Consider the following 17,505-nt stretch of genomic DNA (forward strand, 5'->3'; position numbering starts at 1 on the left):
TCTCAAGTGGCACTGTATCCTTAAGGTGTGATATCCTCTTACTAACTGTAGAAAATACTTAGAATTCCGCAGCACCTAAAAGTATCTCTTCTAGCAATAACTAGAAGCGCTGGATATAAGGATCTAGAATAATGCTTTCAGTAAGACATAAAAATATAATTCAAGAAGGTTAAGGAAAACAATAGTCTTACATGAACATGTATGATATTTATCTGTTATTTTTCAGCTAAAGGTGGAGATATCCTTTCTATCTCCTATAGAATCCATAGGCTATTGACTAGCCTATGAGGTTTTACTATTTTCAATTACATATTATGTATTTTAACATTCACAAGTAGATTGCAACAACATTCAGAAGTAATTTGCAACTCAAATCCGGCTTCCTACTCCAGGTAAAGACAAATTTTTACCAAGGCAAACAGTAACATGAAAATCATTACTTTAGACTTGTCCCTCTGTAGCCTGTCACAAATGTAAATCTTGTAATGATGTAGCCTGTAAAAGTTACATTTTGATGGTTATTCCACCTGATTCACTGAAAATTCTGCCAAGTGTGGAAGTGTTTTTCTCCTCTAGGCTGATTTATTTATTTATCCTTACACACACACACTTTTTTTTTTTTTTTTTTAAACACACACTGTTCTTGCACCTTCAGATAAGCCCATTAACCCAGCAATATTTTGAGTGGATTTACTACAGCCTCCTCAGAGTAGCGGCACAGAGACACCAGTTGCCAGTTTTCTTTCCTGACTGGAACACAATGACTATACAATACAGGAGACAATTATTCAAAATATTACCTTACAAATATAGGTTATGGATTAACCAGACAGAAAACCACAATTGAGCATCTAAGAGACTAAGCAGAAGCCTGGCTAGCTAGGCCAAAACTCAAAGCAACATGGTGGATATTTATGACAAAATACGGGCAGCCACCTACAGAAGTATCTGTGACCTTCCATCATAATTACTAAGTGCGTAAATATTGTTCCGTGTTCTAACTTATGCCACTGCTTTCCTGGGCTCTGATTTTGTGTAGTGTTTATATGGTGTACTACTCTCTCTCCCCACAACACTAATATTTTTTTTTAGTGAGTCAATCAATTGTCAAACTCTTAATCTGCATGAGAATTACATTGCCCAAGTTTTTGTACTTTTAAAAATATAACCACATTGGATTATATTTCCTGGATACAACAAGAATTTAAGCTTCTAAAACTAAGTGTAGGAACACACTTTTTCTTTAGGGAGATACCTTCAGAAGTAATCTACTATCAGTCTGAATACAGTAAGAACAGCATCAAGCTACATAAGGTTTATTTGAATGACAAAAGTGCTGATTATTTTTTAAATATATTCATACCTAGATAATGTGTCAGAATTGTCTGAACTTTGCTACTAGCTCTCACTCCCCACCAACAACCCCCTTCCCCCCCCCCCAATATTTTTATGCTTATTCTTCCTCAGCTGCAGCTAGCAAGCCCTGAAATGTCATTGCTTACAGGCTATTTGCACGCTCAAGCTAATCTAAATTTAAACTCTTCTGATTTTTGACCCAAGGGAATAAACTGCAATCAAATACAAATTGCAAAAATATTCAGCATTATAATTCACTTTCCCAGAACCAGAGTTTATAGTCATCTCTGGTTCTCATTTTTATATTTACTAACCAAATCCCACCCTTCTTACATAAAAGATGAATCTCATTATCTGTAAACAGTTCTGGCCAGGTGTTTTACTATATTTACGCTCCCACTAGATTTCATGATCATTTTTTCCACTTTCACATTCTTCAGAAAGCATGCCCCCCTGACTGCTGCCGGTAGTTTTTCAGAAATTTACTTAAAACAAACACTTCTCAATGACCTGTTGAAAAATAAAACTCAACACATATATAACAATGAAATTAATGTACTGTTAATGGCTCCTACCAGTTCACTGCCAAGTTGTGCACTTTTAAAGCGTTGCTCAGTTTATACTCTCCAGATTTCAGGGGTTGAGTGTATTCTTTAGCATGCACAAAGTATGGGTTCACCTGAGTATCAACGGGGAACTCTGAATCCTGTAGAAAAAATAAATAAATAATTAAGTCTCAGAAATGCTGCATAAGTTTATACAACATGCTACTTTTGTTATCATTTTGAAAACACAATTTTGTCATGTTTTTGCCCTCTATTTTTCTCCTCTGATCAATTTTCATCAATTTATTTTTAAATCACTGTTGTCCCAACTTTATTGATTTATATATATATTGTTAAAGCTGAGTGCATGGTCTGTAGTGAACAAGTGAATACCATGAGATATGTTAGATTGTTCTTTTAAAATTGTATTCATATGAGTTAACTTTTGAATAATTTTATTAGGATAGCATTGCTCTAGAAAGAGACCAACCATCAGTACTAATCATTATTTACAACCAAATATAATTTCACTGCTTATACCAGCAAAATCCCTTCTTCCCCCAAAACAGAAATAAACCCCACTTACATAGTTCAACATAACAGCAATAGGAAGGAAGCAACCTGCCACTGTGGATACAGTAAAAAATAGCAAATAAAATTTGCTGTCATTATAGTCTTCATAAAGTTTGTGTAATGATGTGGGTGTAAGTGACAAAAACTTGGCCTGATTCTTTTAATGGCAACGTCATTTCTGTACCTGCTACTGAAAGATGGTATGATGTTTAAAAAGGAAGGCTGTTAAATTGTTTTATTAAGTTAATCAAATACTAAGTTCAGGACAATTTTTGGTTTTAAGTATTTTGTAGAAGACAATCAAAAGATAAAGTCAAAATTCAGGAAAATTAATTATTTTTCCTTAAACAGAAAAAAAAAGTTTTAAAATTGTTTACCATTAAGTTTTAAACTACAAATTTAAGATGCAGAAATCTACCTGGCACTGGACTGTCTCATTATTAAAAGAAATCAACTTCTAGAAACCTTTCATCAACTGACAGTTGGAAAGCTCCTTCAATTTGGAATGGAAGAACAACTCATTTTCTAAATCACTCTATTTTATTTCCTTCTCTCTCTTCCCCCCCCCCCCCTTATGAACACCTCCCATACTGGAAATGAAAAGAATAAATTTAGTCCTACTACCAAGCTCAGTGCACCATGATCTGTCATGTAATTACTGATTTATCAGCTAAATGAAAGTTTCCACTATTATTATAAGCAGAAAAACCATAAGAACACAAAAGAAAGGGGGGTCATGTATGCAAATGCAGCTACAGGTAAACAACCTTTTTTCTCCTTTGAGTTCATGTATACATGTAGATCTAGACTGTATCTCCCAAAGATCACCATTACTTTGATAAGACCCTTTTCTCTGCTTGAATAAAGACTGAATGATGAGTTTCACCCATGCCACGAAATCCCCAATTAACCTTCACCAACACCGTAACACTTGTTGAAGAGGGAACTGGAACTCCAGGCTGCAGTTCAGAGCAGACATTTTCCAAGTCAGCTGCTGATGCGGTCCAACAGCACTGACTACAGCAGCAGGAGGTCCCAGACACGCAGCTCTTCAACAGCCTCTCCCAAGCAGCAACCCAAGGAGATGGCACCTGCCTTGAATCTGTGCCTCTGTAAAAACCAGTTACAGACCCAAGAGAAAGCTCTTTCTTCAAGGCTTTTGTTCGCTCATCAGAAAAGGACAAAGACAGATATAACATTCAGGAGGTCTCAATCCTGAAAGTGTGTGCCTTCAAGAACAAACAGGAAAGCTAATTTTGTAATTCAGATGAAACTAATTATACATTAGACGTGAATTTAGAATGAACTCTGAAGATAACTTTATCAAGTGGAATAGGACACCTTAAGAGTATGCTGTACAGGTTGTCACTTCTACCAAATGAAAGAAATCATCAAGAAAAACATCATCAGCAGATAATGCAAGGCAAAATCAGATGTTGATTAAAGTGGATTGCTCAGGAAAGATGCATGGATAACATGCTTAAGATCCACTGCAGGACCAGATTCTCAAAAAGTTCCAAATCCTCCAGATACATACACTGAGGAGGCACGACAATACAAAGATACTGAACACCAACAGCACACTAAGATACCCTGAACTGTTAGCTCAGTTTCTCCAGCTCCAGCAGTTAACCTAGAGGGACAAGAAACCACAGAATTATTGCTGGACTGTACCATCTTAGGAGCAGAAAATCTGGTCCTCTGGACACAGCAGAGATGTTCTTGCTATTAATCAAGAACCTTACTGTAGACCTGATATTTAGCATTCATGCCATCAGATAGAGGGGGCTGAGGTTTTCACAATAAACCTTCTCAAACAAAGCTCAAATCAGATGTGAGTAGACTTGAGTTTGCAGGCTCTCCACCAAAAAGAATACATATTTTCTGGAGCCAGGACTGGCTTGCCAGATAAGGGGCAGAAGGGACTGCAGCATGAGGAGGATTCTGGACAGAAGGAAACACACACATCAGCTTTCCCAAACAGGGAACCAGGAAATTACTGAGCACAGGGCCAAGAAAGAAACTGGCCCTAAAATAGACAGAACAGCCCTTCCTAATGATATTCAAGTCCAAGAAGAACACTTCAAAGTACTTTCAAATACCTATTTAGACATTATAATCCATACTTATCATTTACAATCAGCTTGAATTAAGTGTGCAGGATTTTAGGCAGGTTAACAACACACAATGGTATTCAAAACTCATGGCACGACTCCAAGAAGATCAGCTCTGCTGAAAAGAGTTGGTATTACTTCTTGATACAGAATATAGTGAGTGGGGTTTTGGTCTGTATCTGCATGTGAGGATATTAACTACATTTGAGCATCCAGTTATTATTAATGATTAACCAAATGCTTTAAAATAACGAATGAATGCTCTAGACCAAAAGAAAAATGTGTTGCTACGGAACTGGATGACAGAGCTAACTGATAGAATTAAATGTATGTATTTTTAGTATTGGACTCAGAATAAGTCTCAGACCTATCGCAGGTCACTATGCAATCCACTCAGCAGTGGATCATAGTCTGAGGTCATGACTATACAGTCCACTTGGTGTCAACTTTGCACAGTTGACATGTCCCAGAAGGGCAATTATACAAATATGATCAGGCTGCATTGAGTTGAGCGTATCTGTGAGTCTGTGCTGGCTTTACAGTCTGCTCCAGTGATATTCTTAACAGGAGAGTTTTTTCAGCTTTTCTAAGTTCCAATAGCAAATGCAAATACTTGGTACAATGTACCAGTTTATGTGGGATTAATAATGATCTACTTTGACGTGAGACTTCAGAAGCTAAGGGCAAGGATGACACAAAGCTTTCAGATACACCAGGCAATGAAGAGAAGCTGTATCATAGCATGGGGCTGAACTGTAGAGGAAGAATCTTCAGTGGTTGCAAGTAGCACACCGAGGGAAAAACTGGGTAAGATTAATACCATGCTACTGACATAAAACACTGGACTAGAACTGAGAATGAAGGTTTTATCAGCCTCCCTCTGTGAGATTACTGGCATGAGCCATTTTCCATGGCCTATGTCTTTTTTCTACCATTATCTTCCATGAAGGTGAGCTCTATGACTTGCATCAAGAGGCAGATCTGTATTCTTCAACAGACTTTTCTTTCTAGTATAATGCTGATAAATAGTTAAATACATATATACATAAGAGTTAATCTTGCAGCCTCAATATCAAGCAGTGTGGTCTCAGATATTTTCTAAGATTAGTCAGCAGGCTAGAGGATTTATTACTAACTCTAATTAACCAAGCTAAATGGCTTTATTAAAAATAGATTGTCATTAAAGAATGCAAGGAGGGTAAGCATGCACAATATATTTTAAAGACTACACTAGCTATTACAAAACCACTCACAAAGACAATACAGTTTCCTGAAGACTTAGCTGATGATTCCCGTTTGCAACACTTTCAGGACATCCTGCTGTGAGAAGCTTTAAAGGAAAGACTGAAATTACCATACTTTTTAAAATGCCCATCAACCACTAAGATTAAGAATAGAATAAAATCAATGTATTTTAATCTGAAAATGTACACACACAGCAGGGATAACCACTAACTTTTTTTTAGAATTTGTCTGCACTTAACTTGATGGTAGCCATCCTGTTAATTTGTAGGAATGAGCGTACAGCAGATTTCAGAGCGACAGACTATCAAAAGAATATCATTTCCTCTCCCATTTCAGAGGCTCTTTATATTGCATGTTCTATAAGGATGCTATTAACCTGATTCAAACTTTTAAAATGATTATGAAAATAATTAAGCTAATGACTTAATGATCAGTATAAGCACATCTATTACAGACCCAGGACCTGGAAGATATTTTTCAGTGGATTATGACTTCAATCACAAACATAGCCTAATAAAAGCACTCCAAAATCTAGTTTTTCATTTATTTATTTTTTTTGTTCTTGATTATACAAAAAGTAAGACTGGGTCTGGTGGAAACTGTAGATGTTCACTGCTAACTTTTGTTCCATCTCAACCATATTTATATTTCCTCTTCGAAGCTAAGAAGCTACATTGAGTTTTGCTTGCAGGAAAACTTCTCAATACTATTATCTTGTGCAATTATTTTGTAAGCTTTTATAGGCACACAAAACTTTAGCTTCAAACTGCCTTACTGATACTCAGAAAACACATCCCCAGAAGGCAAGTCAATTTCCATGGTATTGTAGGGATTCACAGTGGTGACTGACATAGGACATTGGTCTTAATCACAGAACAGTCAGGGTTGGAAGGGGCCTCTGGAGACCATCCAGTCCAACCCCCTTCTAGAGCAGATTGCCCCAGAGCAGGTTGCACAGAGTCATGTCCAGGTGGGTTCTGAATGTCTCCAGAGAAGGAGACCCCACAGCCTCTCAGGGCAGCCTGTGCCAGTGTGCTGTCACCCTCAGGGTAAAGAAGTTCTTCCTCATGTTCAGATGGAACTTCTTGTGTTGCAGTTTGTGCCCGTTGCCCCTTGTCCTGCCGCTGGGCACCGCTGAAAAGAGCCTGTCCCTATCCTCCTGCCACTGCCCTTAAGGGATTTGTGTGCACTGATAAGATCCCTCTCAGCCTTCTCTCCTCCAGGCTGAACAGGCCCGGCTCCCTCAGCCTTTCCTCACCAGGGAGGTGCCCCACTCCCCCCACCATCTCTGTAGCCTCCGCCGGCCCCTCTGCAGCAGTTCCCTGTCTCTCCCGAACCGGGGAGCCCAGCACCGGGCACAGCGCTCCAGATGAGCCTCACCAGGGCAGAGCAGAGGGGGAGATCACCTCCCTCGCCCTGCTGGCCACGCTCCTCCTCATGCCCCTCAGGGTGCCATCGGCCTTCTTGGCCCCCAGGGGAACACCACTGGCTACAGCCCTCCAGCTGGGCTCTGCACCGTTGATCACAACCCTCTGAGCTCTGCCATTCAGCTAGTTTTCAATCCACCTCACTGTCCCCTCATTTACTCCACAATTCCTGAGTTTACGTGTAAGGATGGTATGAGAGACAGTGCAAAAAGCCTTGCTAAGGTTAAGGTAGACTACATGCACCACTCTTCCTTCCTTAATCTTCCTTACCTGACTGGAAAGGAAGACAGAATCTAGGAAACATGTAGAGCAGATGATGAAAATGATCCTTTGTTGTCTTAACTCAGATATGAGAAAGATGCCTACATCTTCTACCAAGGTGCTAACTAAACACCTGCATCTTGAACTAGCCATTTCACTTAGATTGGCCATCTGTCTAAATACAGGGTGGTTCATATTTCCACTTACTTATGTTTACTTAGGGGTGTACGAAGAAGCAAAGAGTAGCCTAGAAAGAAAATCAACTTCAAACGAACACCTAAATTCTTAACATCTATTTGAAACTTGTGGAAGATAACTGTTAAAAGAATTTAAAATCTTCTGATCTCACACATAAGAACAAGTTTTTGAAAGATTAACTATGTGGTGGGAAAAACCTAAAAAAAAAATCAGAAACTTTTAGAATTTGGAAATAAATATGTAGAGTACAAATAAGTAACAATTAAAGATTACTTTAATCTTTCATTGTTACTCTAGGAAGGAATCATAACATGTTTGTGGCTAAAGTTACAAATTTTTATGGAAATACATGTCAAGTTCTGATTGCGTTTCAGCCATATTATTCCTGCAGATCTCTGAATCCAGTTTCGAGAAAAAGCCATACATTTTCCAAATTTAGGAATGATTAAAGTGAGCCTGCACTATTTACTATACACAGACCAAGGAGGTTAAATAAAAGTGAGTATAGTCCCAATACATGCCACTGCCTTCATATAAATCTTAGAAGCTTTACGTGCTCCTTGGCTTACAAAGTTCTACCTTTCAAGAATTACAAATTTGAGCAACTAGATTTATAACGTTAAAAAAACACACAATCAACATGCTTTTTGTAAACTCCGTCTTACTCACTTTCTGGAACAAAACAAGTTACTACATGCAACCAGACTTACTCATACGAGACAAACAATTCTAGGAAAGTCTAAGCACTCTGAATAGAAGTGACTGAGTATCTTGCGTTTTTCAGTAGAAAAACCCCAGATACTACTTTAGAAGATACTGCCATAAATTATTGCGGCATAATTCACAAATATAGTAAAAAAAAAAAAGGAGTATAATATAAAAACATTAGTATTTCTATCATCCTTTACTGAATATCTGAAATATTTCTGAATTTGTAGTTTTTACCTCCTTTGCTGTGATAATCCTTTATTTTACTAGAACATGAGAGTCAGCCCCAGTTGTTAAGATGATTCATACCTATGGTTCATACTTCAGGGTCTGAATGGAATGAACCGTGGTATCACTTTTCATGGCCAGGTGAAATGTTGATTTTGGTAGCTCCCCAGTACACACCAGGCAGAAGCCACAGTTTAGAGATATCAAGTCTGTTGCTGAGTTGATTTCCTGCCTGAGAAAGCTACCAAAGAGTTTAGAAGTGATACCACCTTAAAGTATTCTCTCACACTATTTCCAAAATATATTATTACTGTATTGATTTATCAAAGCTTCATTGGTACTTCAATTTATGTGAGGCAGAGCTCTGTATGTACAGTCTGAGCTCTTCAAAAGAAACACAAACAAGCTACCTATGAAATTACAAAGGTCAGTATAGATTTTTTTCCCAGATACAATTACTTATCACTATGAAATAAATGTGGTATCTTTATCCTCAAAACTTTCTACAATAAAAATGCTCAAGAAATCTAATATGAAGATAGCTCCCCTCCCCCAACAAATTTTGGCACTGAAGTGTCATTATTTAGTCCTTATTCTATTATTTTCACTTGCTAAATCCTAAGGGTAACAGAGAATCCATTACACAAGTTGAGATCTTGCACAACAAGGCTTTGTGAAACATATTTATTATAAACATTGATTGCAAAGCCTGGTGCCGCTTCAGCATCAGCAAGGGTTATGTGCACGCCAAAATTCAAGAAATGCACATACTGAATGCTAAGGAGTCAAAGCAATATATTATACTTTTCTTCACTCTTGTATCTGCACTGTACCAGACATTTGTACTATGACGAACATGAAAAGCTATTAAGCTCTCTCTTATACTGATGTAAGAGAGGAAAGTAATGCATTTCCTGCCTGTGAAATTAAACATCCTATTACTTTATTGTAAAAGGCAAGGAACATTACATTTAAAATAGCGTCCTAGAAAGAATCTCTGTGAACCAAAACCATTCTAAATGCATGTCCTCAGTCACTGACAATGGCAAAAGCAACTGGTACATTGTTTTTGTCAATTATCATTCAGAAACTACACCGCCATTGTTACCTGAAGTTACAGGTGTAACAGACCATTGGCCACTCATGAAAAGTTAGCCATGGCTTTCAGTCCATTTACATGAAATATTTCCATAGCTCTCAAAAACATTATCAGAAGGGAGTAAGCATCATTATCTCCATTTGTTCTATATGCACAGGGAAGACATCCCAATGCTAGATCTTTGGCAAAGGTAATAATTCAAACCCATCTACACCCCCAAGTAATAAAAGGATCTATTACTGATTCTTATAGTTTACCTAGAGAGCTCTATAGAAATCAGGATTGCATGAACTCATAAAAGCATTCCCTGCCCTAAGACCCCACAGATTTATACACAAAAAGAAATTGAAAGAAAAACAGCTTGATGTAGAAGAATGAAGGCAGTGGGTTGATTAGCATTGATAACAGGCAGCTGTGGCCTTCCAATTGTTGCAGCACACACAAACAAACCAGTAGGCTGCACCAAGGCTTTACCGTTGGTCAGATTCTACTGTCTATGCTGTATCTCCTTCCTCCAGAGGTCAGACCACACTGCTGCTCCTCCACCCAACCCCCTCTCCCACCATCCTCAGGGCTATTTAACCACTTAGTGGGAACGAGCTACAGCTGCACATCATCCATGTCAATCAACCCACTGCCACTGAGGCAAGGCCACAGCTGCACGTTATCAATGCTAATCAGCCCACTGCCTTCAGTCCTCTACAGCTTGATTGTTTTGGGGGTTTGGTTTTTTTGTGTGTTTTTTTGTTGTTGTTGTTGGGTTGTTTTGGGGTTTTTTCGCATTCTTTTGTTTGGTTATTGGGGTTTTTCTAAAAAAAGTTAAGAGCCTAAACCATACGAGAATTTAGTGACTTACCCCAGATCAAGCTGAAATTCTGTAGGAGAGCTTGTAAACCAAACTTCAGAGTCTCAAATCATTATTTAATTCTCCCTAATAAGATACAAATCTTGTCTTGATGGAAATTGTTATGCAATTAAGACAATTTACCCTTAAAGCTCTTAGAAATCTTTTTTTTCTTTCCTGTCCTAAATTTTTACGATAAGCTTGCCTTTTTACTTCTGATAGCAGGGCTCTTCAGAGCTAGTCTACAGCTTTCATTTTCCTTGAGGAAGACGCAAGAGATTCATTTGTCAAAACATACAGAAGGCAATGAATAGATAAGTGGAACTGATCTAAATCATCCCACATCTGAGAAAAACGTAGTATAGTTTAATACAAAACAGAAAGCAACCAAATCAGTTTATCTAAATCACAGCTTGGCCTTGCCTATATCATTATTACACACAGTTCTAAGTTTCTCCTTACTCAGATGTTAAAAATTGAAGTTGAGAAGAAGTAGTTTAACTATGCATTTGTGAGCAAGACAGAGCCTTGTTACTTTATTTCTTTAAAAAAAATATTAAAGCTTAACTGAGGCAAAGATCATCAGAAAGTAATTTGGTGATGCAAAGTCCTTTGGTCAGGGAGTACATAGAGACTTTTTTTAATTTTTATTTTTTGCAAAAATTGATAACTATCATCATCAGTTATTCCAAATTGAAAATTATCAAGGTCATCCTAAGACTGCAGTCAAGACATACACAAGGGGCATAATCATAGTCACACGTGCTGGTGTATCCATACATTCCATTTAAAAAACAAATACCAGATACTTTGTTCAGAAATGCAAACAAAATGATGAAAATTAAATTCCTCTTAGGGTAGAGCAACTCTCTATGTCCAAGATTCAGCAAGCTATTCTGACTTGTATCACTAAATATTTTCAAGGAAATATTCTATTTTCTCACCCCAAAAAAGCAGGATTAGCTCTGCTTTTCTGTACTTGGAAAAGTACCGCACTAATCACTGATAACCACACTTAATACCATTGAAATTATCTTTCTATTCCAAGAGATGGGGGGAAATGATTTTAATTATATTTTTTTTGCTTAATTTTCCTGAAAAATCCAATATGCTTATATTAAGGAGACTATACTTTATATTTTTTCTTTTATATTAAACAAATTTCAATATATTGAAATTTCCATACTTTAATTCGTAAATATCAAAGCAGTTCCATGGAAACCAGTAGTCCTACTTGGAATTGCCTTACTAAATATAAAGTTTTCACAACAGGTCTTTACTTTTACACCATACCTCAACTGTTGTCCAAACTATCACAGCTTTCAAAACAACCTAAGGATTACTAAGAACCCATACATTCAAATAGTGGAAATAAACAAAAGACATTTTAAAAATACAAATATATAAATAAGAATGAAAATTGTCTTGGCTGTAATTGCTCACAATGAATGAATCTCAGTCATCAGACTATGAAAAAATGAAAAATGAACCATGTCAAACAAGATAAAACATTTTTAAAAGCAAACTATAGTATGAGATTTATCAAATCCCGTTTTACTTTCCTCAACTTTTCATTTTTACATTTTACATTTTTTACATTTACATTTTTACATTTACATTTTACAATCAGACAATTCCTGAGGAAAGATGTGAACAATGACCACCATCAAGATGATGTAGGACCCTACTAAAAATTATTTTAAGGTACAAAGTAAGTTAAGAAAGATTTAAACAAAGGGAAATTCCAGCTTCCCTCTTTCCCATGAAGAAAATCCTGACACTGTTCTCCGAGTAGCTTAGTTTTGGTGCAATGGAGATAGGTGGCTTCACAAGGAACCAAATACTAAGCAAGAAACTATTGAATTCATATTAAGTACTTTGCTGCAAGAGTGACAGAATATAAAATATAGTAGCTGAGTATTATTTTATCTTCTGTTTCATATTTTCTGTAATTGATGAAATAAGGTATCCTCTTCTAGCAGTTTATGAAAGAAATGAAGATACTCAGTGCACTGACAGAATGCCATCAGTGAAATATTCAGTAGCCAATGTTGTACGATTCTTGAAACTGAAAAAACTCAATTTCAAAATGCTGCAGTGTCTATAGTAATGGTATTACAACACATTTACACATTATTTTACTATTTTAATCATGACCACAATTATTTTATGAACATCTGAAATGTAAGGAAAGGAAGTTGAAAGCAATAGCAGAGAGCCTAGTAAAACTTTTATTGCATACTACATCTTGCTTGGCTTGCTAATAAAAAAACATAAAAATCACCTACAAAGGTTGTGGCCACATAAATCCTCCTTATTCAGTTTATAACCCTGACAATTTTTCCTTTTTTTTTAATAAAATAAACATGAAAATAATATGTAATAGGTAGTAAAAGTCAAATTAATTAAAAAAGCAAGGGCAAAACTGTTCTGTCTCCATGTTAAGGTCTAGTGTATTCATGTAGCTCTTCAGACAGTTTGTGAACTGGTGCTAACAGTAAATTTTAAACTTGAAACTGCTCCTGACAATGTCAGTTTTAAGGGTCTGCCAGATCAAGTCTTCCTACAGCCATTGCTGATGCAATAAAGAAACTAGAAAGTACTACTACTATAAATGTATAACTACACCACAGACACTCAGTACCTTTTTGACTAGAGCTCTCATTGATAAATTTACAGAAATTATTTTCTACTATAAAAAGCATAAACTTGAAGATTGAAAGCTGCAGCACATCACTAACGCTTCGTTTCTTTTATTGGGGCTATGAAACCCAATTTTTTCAATTATTAATAATCTAGATATTTGAAGTATAAAAGGATGCTAACATACAAATATTGCATCACTGAAATGCAATAACTTTCTCCCAATTTTTAGCACTACAGCTTATCTATTTTTGCCACTATTTCAGAAAGCAATGATATAAAAGGAAAAAACTTAGCTTTATGCCAAACATATTGCCCAACTCTACAGAAGTAAACCAGCTGTAACATTTTAGCTTCTACTAAAACTTAAAAACTTCTTAGCACAGAAGCCCGTATCCTGGGCTGCACCAAAAGAAGTGTTATCAGCAGGTCAAGGGGGGTGATTCTCCCCCTCTACTACACTCCCGTCAGACCCCACCTGGAGCACTGCATTCAGCACTGGGGCCCCCAGCACAAGAAGGACATGGACCTGTTGGAGTAGGTCCAGACGAGGGCCAAGAAGATGCTCAGAGGGCTGGAGCACCTCTCCTATGAAGACAGGCTGAGAGAGTTGGGGTTGTTCAGCGTGGAGAAGAGAAGGCTCCAGGGAGACCTTACAACAGCCTGCCAGTGCCTGAAGGGGGCTGACAAAAAAGCGGGGGGGGGGGGGGGGGGGGCGGGCTTTTTACAAGGGCATGTAGAGATAAGATGAGGGGGAATGGTTTAAGCTGAAAGAGGGTAGATTTAGATTAGATATTAAGAAGAAATTCTTTACTGTGAGAGTGGCAAGACACTAGAACGTTTCCCAGAGCAGCTGTGGATGCCCCATCCCTGGAAGTATTAAGAGCCAGGTTGGATGGGGCTGTGAGCAGCCTGGGCTGGTGGAAGGTGGCCCTGCCCGTGGCAGCGGGGCTGGAGCTAGATGATCTTTAAGGTCCCTTCCAGCCCAAACAGTTCTGTGATTCTATGCAATATCCAAGTAAACCACATTTCTGAGTTTATTGTAGATGATGCTGTTAAGCAAAAACATGCCTCTCAAATGTGGGGACTGTAACATAATTTGTACACTAGAGACAAATACACAGCAAGTTGCACAGCTGCTTAGAGGACTGAGATCTTGGAGTCTTAAGACCAAGAGCTGAGAAACACCAAACAGCTTCTTGAGCTTGGTCAAGATTGACCATAGAAAAATTAGTAGATTTAAGATGCTCTGCACCCACACTGAATGAAAAACAAATATTTAAGCTTTATAAAGATGAACAGATTATTTTTCCAGAGAAGAAACAGCCCTCAAAATAAGCTAGTCATTGAAGACCTGTTCTATCTTAGAAAGGATATTTATGCCGTGTGAAAACACTACCCGCAGCTTCTCCCATCACTTCTACTGTCACAACTACCTCATCAAATGTTTTTTTTACCCCTTTATTTTGATTAATCTAGTTGTTACAGGATATACAGGACCAATAATCCCTGTTAAGTCAGTAAGATGAGTGAGGAGTCACAGGGAATTTATTCCAGTACATGAACATACTAATAATTCTGAGTGCTAAGTTCAGTTACAATCTCAATAAAGTAATATAACAATCATCCAACTTTTAATTTACTGCTCCTTGATGGTGGGAATTTAACTTAATATATGCAATTAAAATTGATTTCTTAATTTAAAAGTATGCAATTCAATACCACAACTCTAAGATATTAAGTTTATACCGGTACTGATATGGCTGGATTTTAAATATCCACTTCTGATTGCCATTAACAGGAATTATGAATGTAAAATCATCACACATTAAAGAATAAATTCACTAATATTTTAACTGGTAGCAATTCTGAATGTTTTGACCCGATTCTTGTCATCATAGCATCACCACATCATACCAACAGAATATGCTCCTGTTTGTTTTTCAAAATAGCATTATATGTCATATGGATAATCAACCTTTTACAAGGTACAAAACAATATCTATAGTCATACAATATAGATGTACAGCACAACTACATATACAACTTAATCTTGCATAAATTAATGAAAACAGTTACAAAACTCAGCTTGATCATTTGCCAAGAAGCAAAATAACAACAAAAATGCTGCAATAAATTATGATGATACAATGCGTGCATTTGGTTGCTTGAAAAAGCTACTGTATTTATGATCATTGTTAAAATAAACAATAGGACAATAAAATACAGAAACTTCTCCCAATTATAATTTTATTTTGTAGCTTTAAATTTTGATTATGGTGCAATGAAACCAGCAATATTTTAAGTTACAGCTGCACATTCTGCATATGCCATACAATTCAATTAGGCATGTTAAAGAGGTAATGCTGATTAGATGACAGACATTAAGCTACTTCAGTTATCTGACATACTCCAAAGTACATTGCAGTATTGTCTTTTTTTATATGTATTTAAAAACTGTTCATAGTGATTCATGTGAACTTTCTCTCCTACAGAAGTATCCTATAATAGAGTCAATTAACAAATTCAGATGCTTTCTTCAAATAAGTTGTCTAATTTCTGTTTGCTTCCTTGAAACAGTCATATGAAGAAATTAGTTATTCAGCATCACATGTTCAGATCTAAATGTATAAAATAGTCCCCAAGATCACACATATTGTTGTATAGTACGGTATCACAGACACCAGTTTTCTTAAATTACAACCTGTATCAAATCATGTTATGATTCTTCCCATTGCAGTACTCAAACTGATTTAAAGACCATAGGGTTAGAACTAGAAACAGCCAACTTGCTGTCCACTGTTTGGGAACCTAGATTAAATTTAACAGATGTGAGCAAAGACACTCTTAAATTCAATACACATTATGCACTAAGTTACCATGAAATATTTGTATTGATAATCTGAGGTCAACGTGAAAAATAAAACATCCCTAATGAAAGTGACTTTCTGATGCGCTTCATAAAATTGTGTTTCATCCAAGCTCTGTATTTCAAAAATACTTTTTTGCATGTCACTCTACCACAGTGTAGTTTTGCTGAGAAAGTAAAAAGTATCCACATCATCACCAAGAGAAAGGGTGCCCTTTACCTCACCTGGGAATTAGCTGAATTGTAAACTATAGGGGCCACTTCGTCCCCGGTTATACAGTCCTGTCAGCACCAGGCTACGGAGGAAGCTCTGGCCAATCTGAGGAGTTCCAAGCCTCTCCTAGCCTGCAGCCCCACACATGCTTCACACAGCACAACCATACCTTAAACACCTCCGTGTCTCTACCCTGCAGGCAGGACCATCGTTACATACCTGCCTCCTTGCTGACACCCCTCAGACTCCTTTGCCTCCAGCGGGAGGGTAAGGAAACTTGCCACAGCGATGGTACCAAAACGCACCACCGCACTTTCAGAGGCACGGACTATATAGTATGTAAGGTAATCCCACAGAGGTGAGGACTTCACCCCCCGCCCCCTTGTACTCCTGACTCCACAGAAACACCTTTCCTCTCTTCCCAAAGCCATTCATGTGTCAAATGGGGTTTTTTGATACTTCATCACATTACGTGAACTCAGCGTAAGAGCAATCTTACTTTGCAAACTACTCCTTCACACATCTGCCACCAGTCAGCACCAGATGCCAGGTTGGTGCTAACGTGGGGACCGGGGGACATGATGTTGCTGCCCAGTCCTGAATGCCAGTGCTACCCCCGGCCCTTCTCTCAGCAATGAGAGTTCCTTTCCCCTCCACATCAGCAGGAACCGGGGCTATGCGTTGGGCTGAAGCAAGTGCTAAGGTGGGTTTGGCTCTTTCACTACAGTATAAAAAGTGCGAGCCCCCCTCGGCCCAAATCACAGCTATGGACTGCGACTGCACATGGACCTCCCTGCATAAATACACAACATAAGCTGTTTTCTTCTTAAGGTACAGCATTACCACATAGCTATCGCATCCACAAACCATCTTCAGCAGAGAAACTTTTGGCCTAAACGTTGCCTTAATGACTTCTAATTAAACTAGGTACTTTTAAACCTTTTTAGGGGTTTAGCTTGCACCTATTTCTCTCAGAAGTACTAAGCCACAAAGTAATTTTTAACTTTTAACAGTTTAAAGATATAAAATTCCTATTTTTACACAGTATAATATAAATGCCAGTATTCCATTTCCGTGGAATTACCAGGTTATTTCTTCCATGTTGTCTTTTTACTCAAATATTTCATCTTGAACAGTTCATCCTGACTGTTACCAGTTCTGGTTTTTGTTTCACTGCTTGG

At 37.5% G+C, this 17,505-nt stretch overlaps 1 protein-coding gene across 1 annotated transcript in view; it reads right to left on the reverse strand.

Annotated features, from left to right (window-relative positions):
* The window catches only part of SPAG16 (sperm associated antigen 16), a 412,452-nt gene that overhangs the window by 342,791 nt on the left and 52,156 nt on the right, over positions 1-17,505 (reverse strand). Inside the window, exon 10 of the mRNA XM_080399858.1 lies at positions 1,932-2,062. Within this exon, the coding sequence (XP_080255984.1) occupies positions 1,932-2,062 (131 nt within the window). The remainder of the gene's footprint in view (positions 1-1,931; positions 2,063-17,505) is intronic.

This window comes from Falco punctatus (assembly GCF_963210335.1).
Source record: "Falco punctatus genome assembly, chromosome: 8".
Taxonomy (NCBI): domain Eukaryota; kingdom Metazoa; phylum Chordata; class Aves; order Falconiformes; family Falconidae; genus Falco; species Falco punctatus.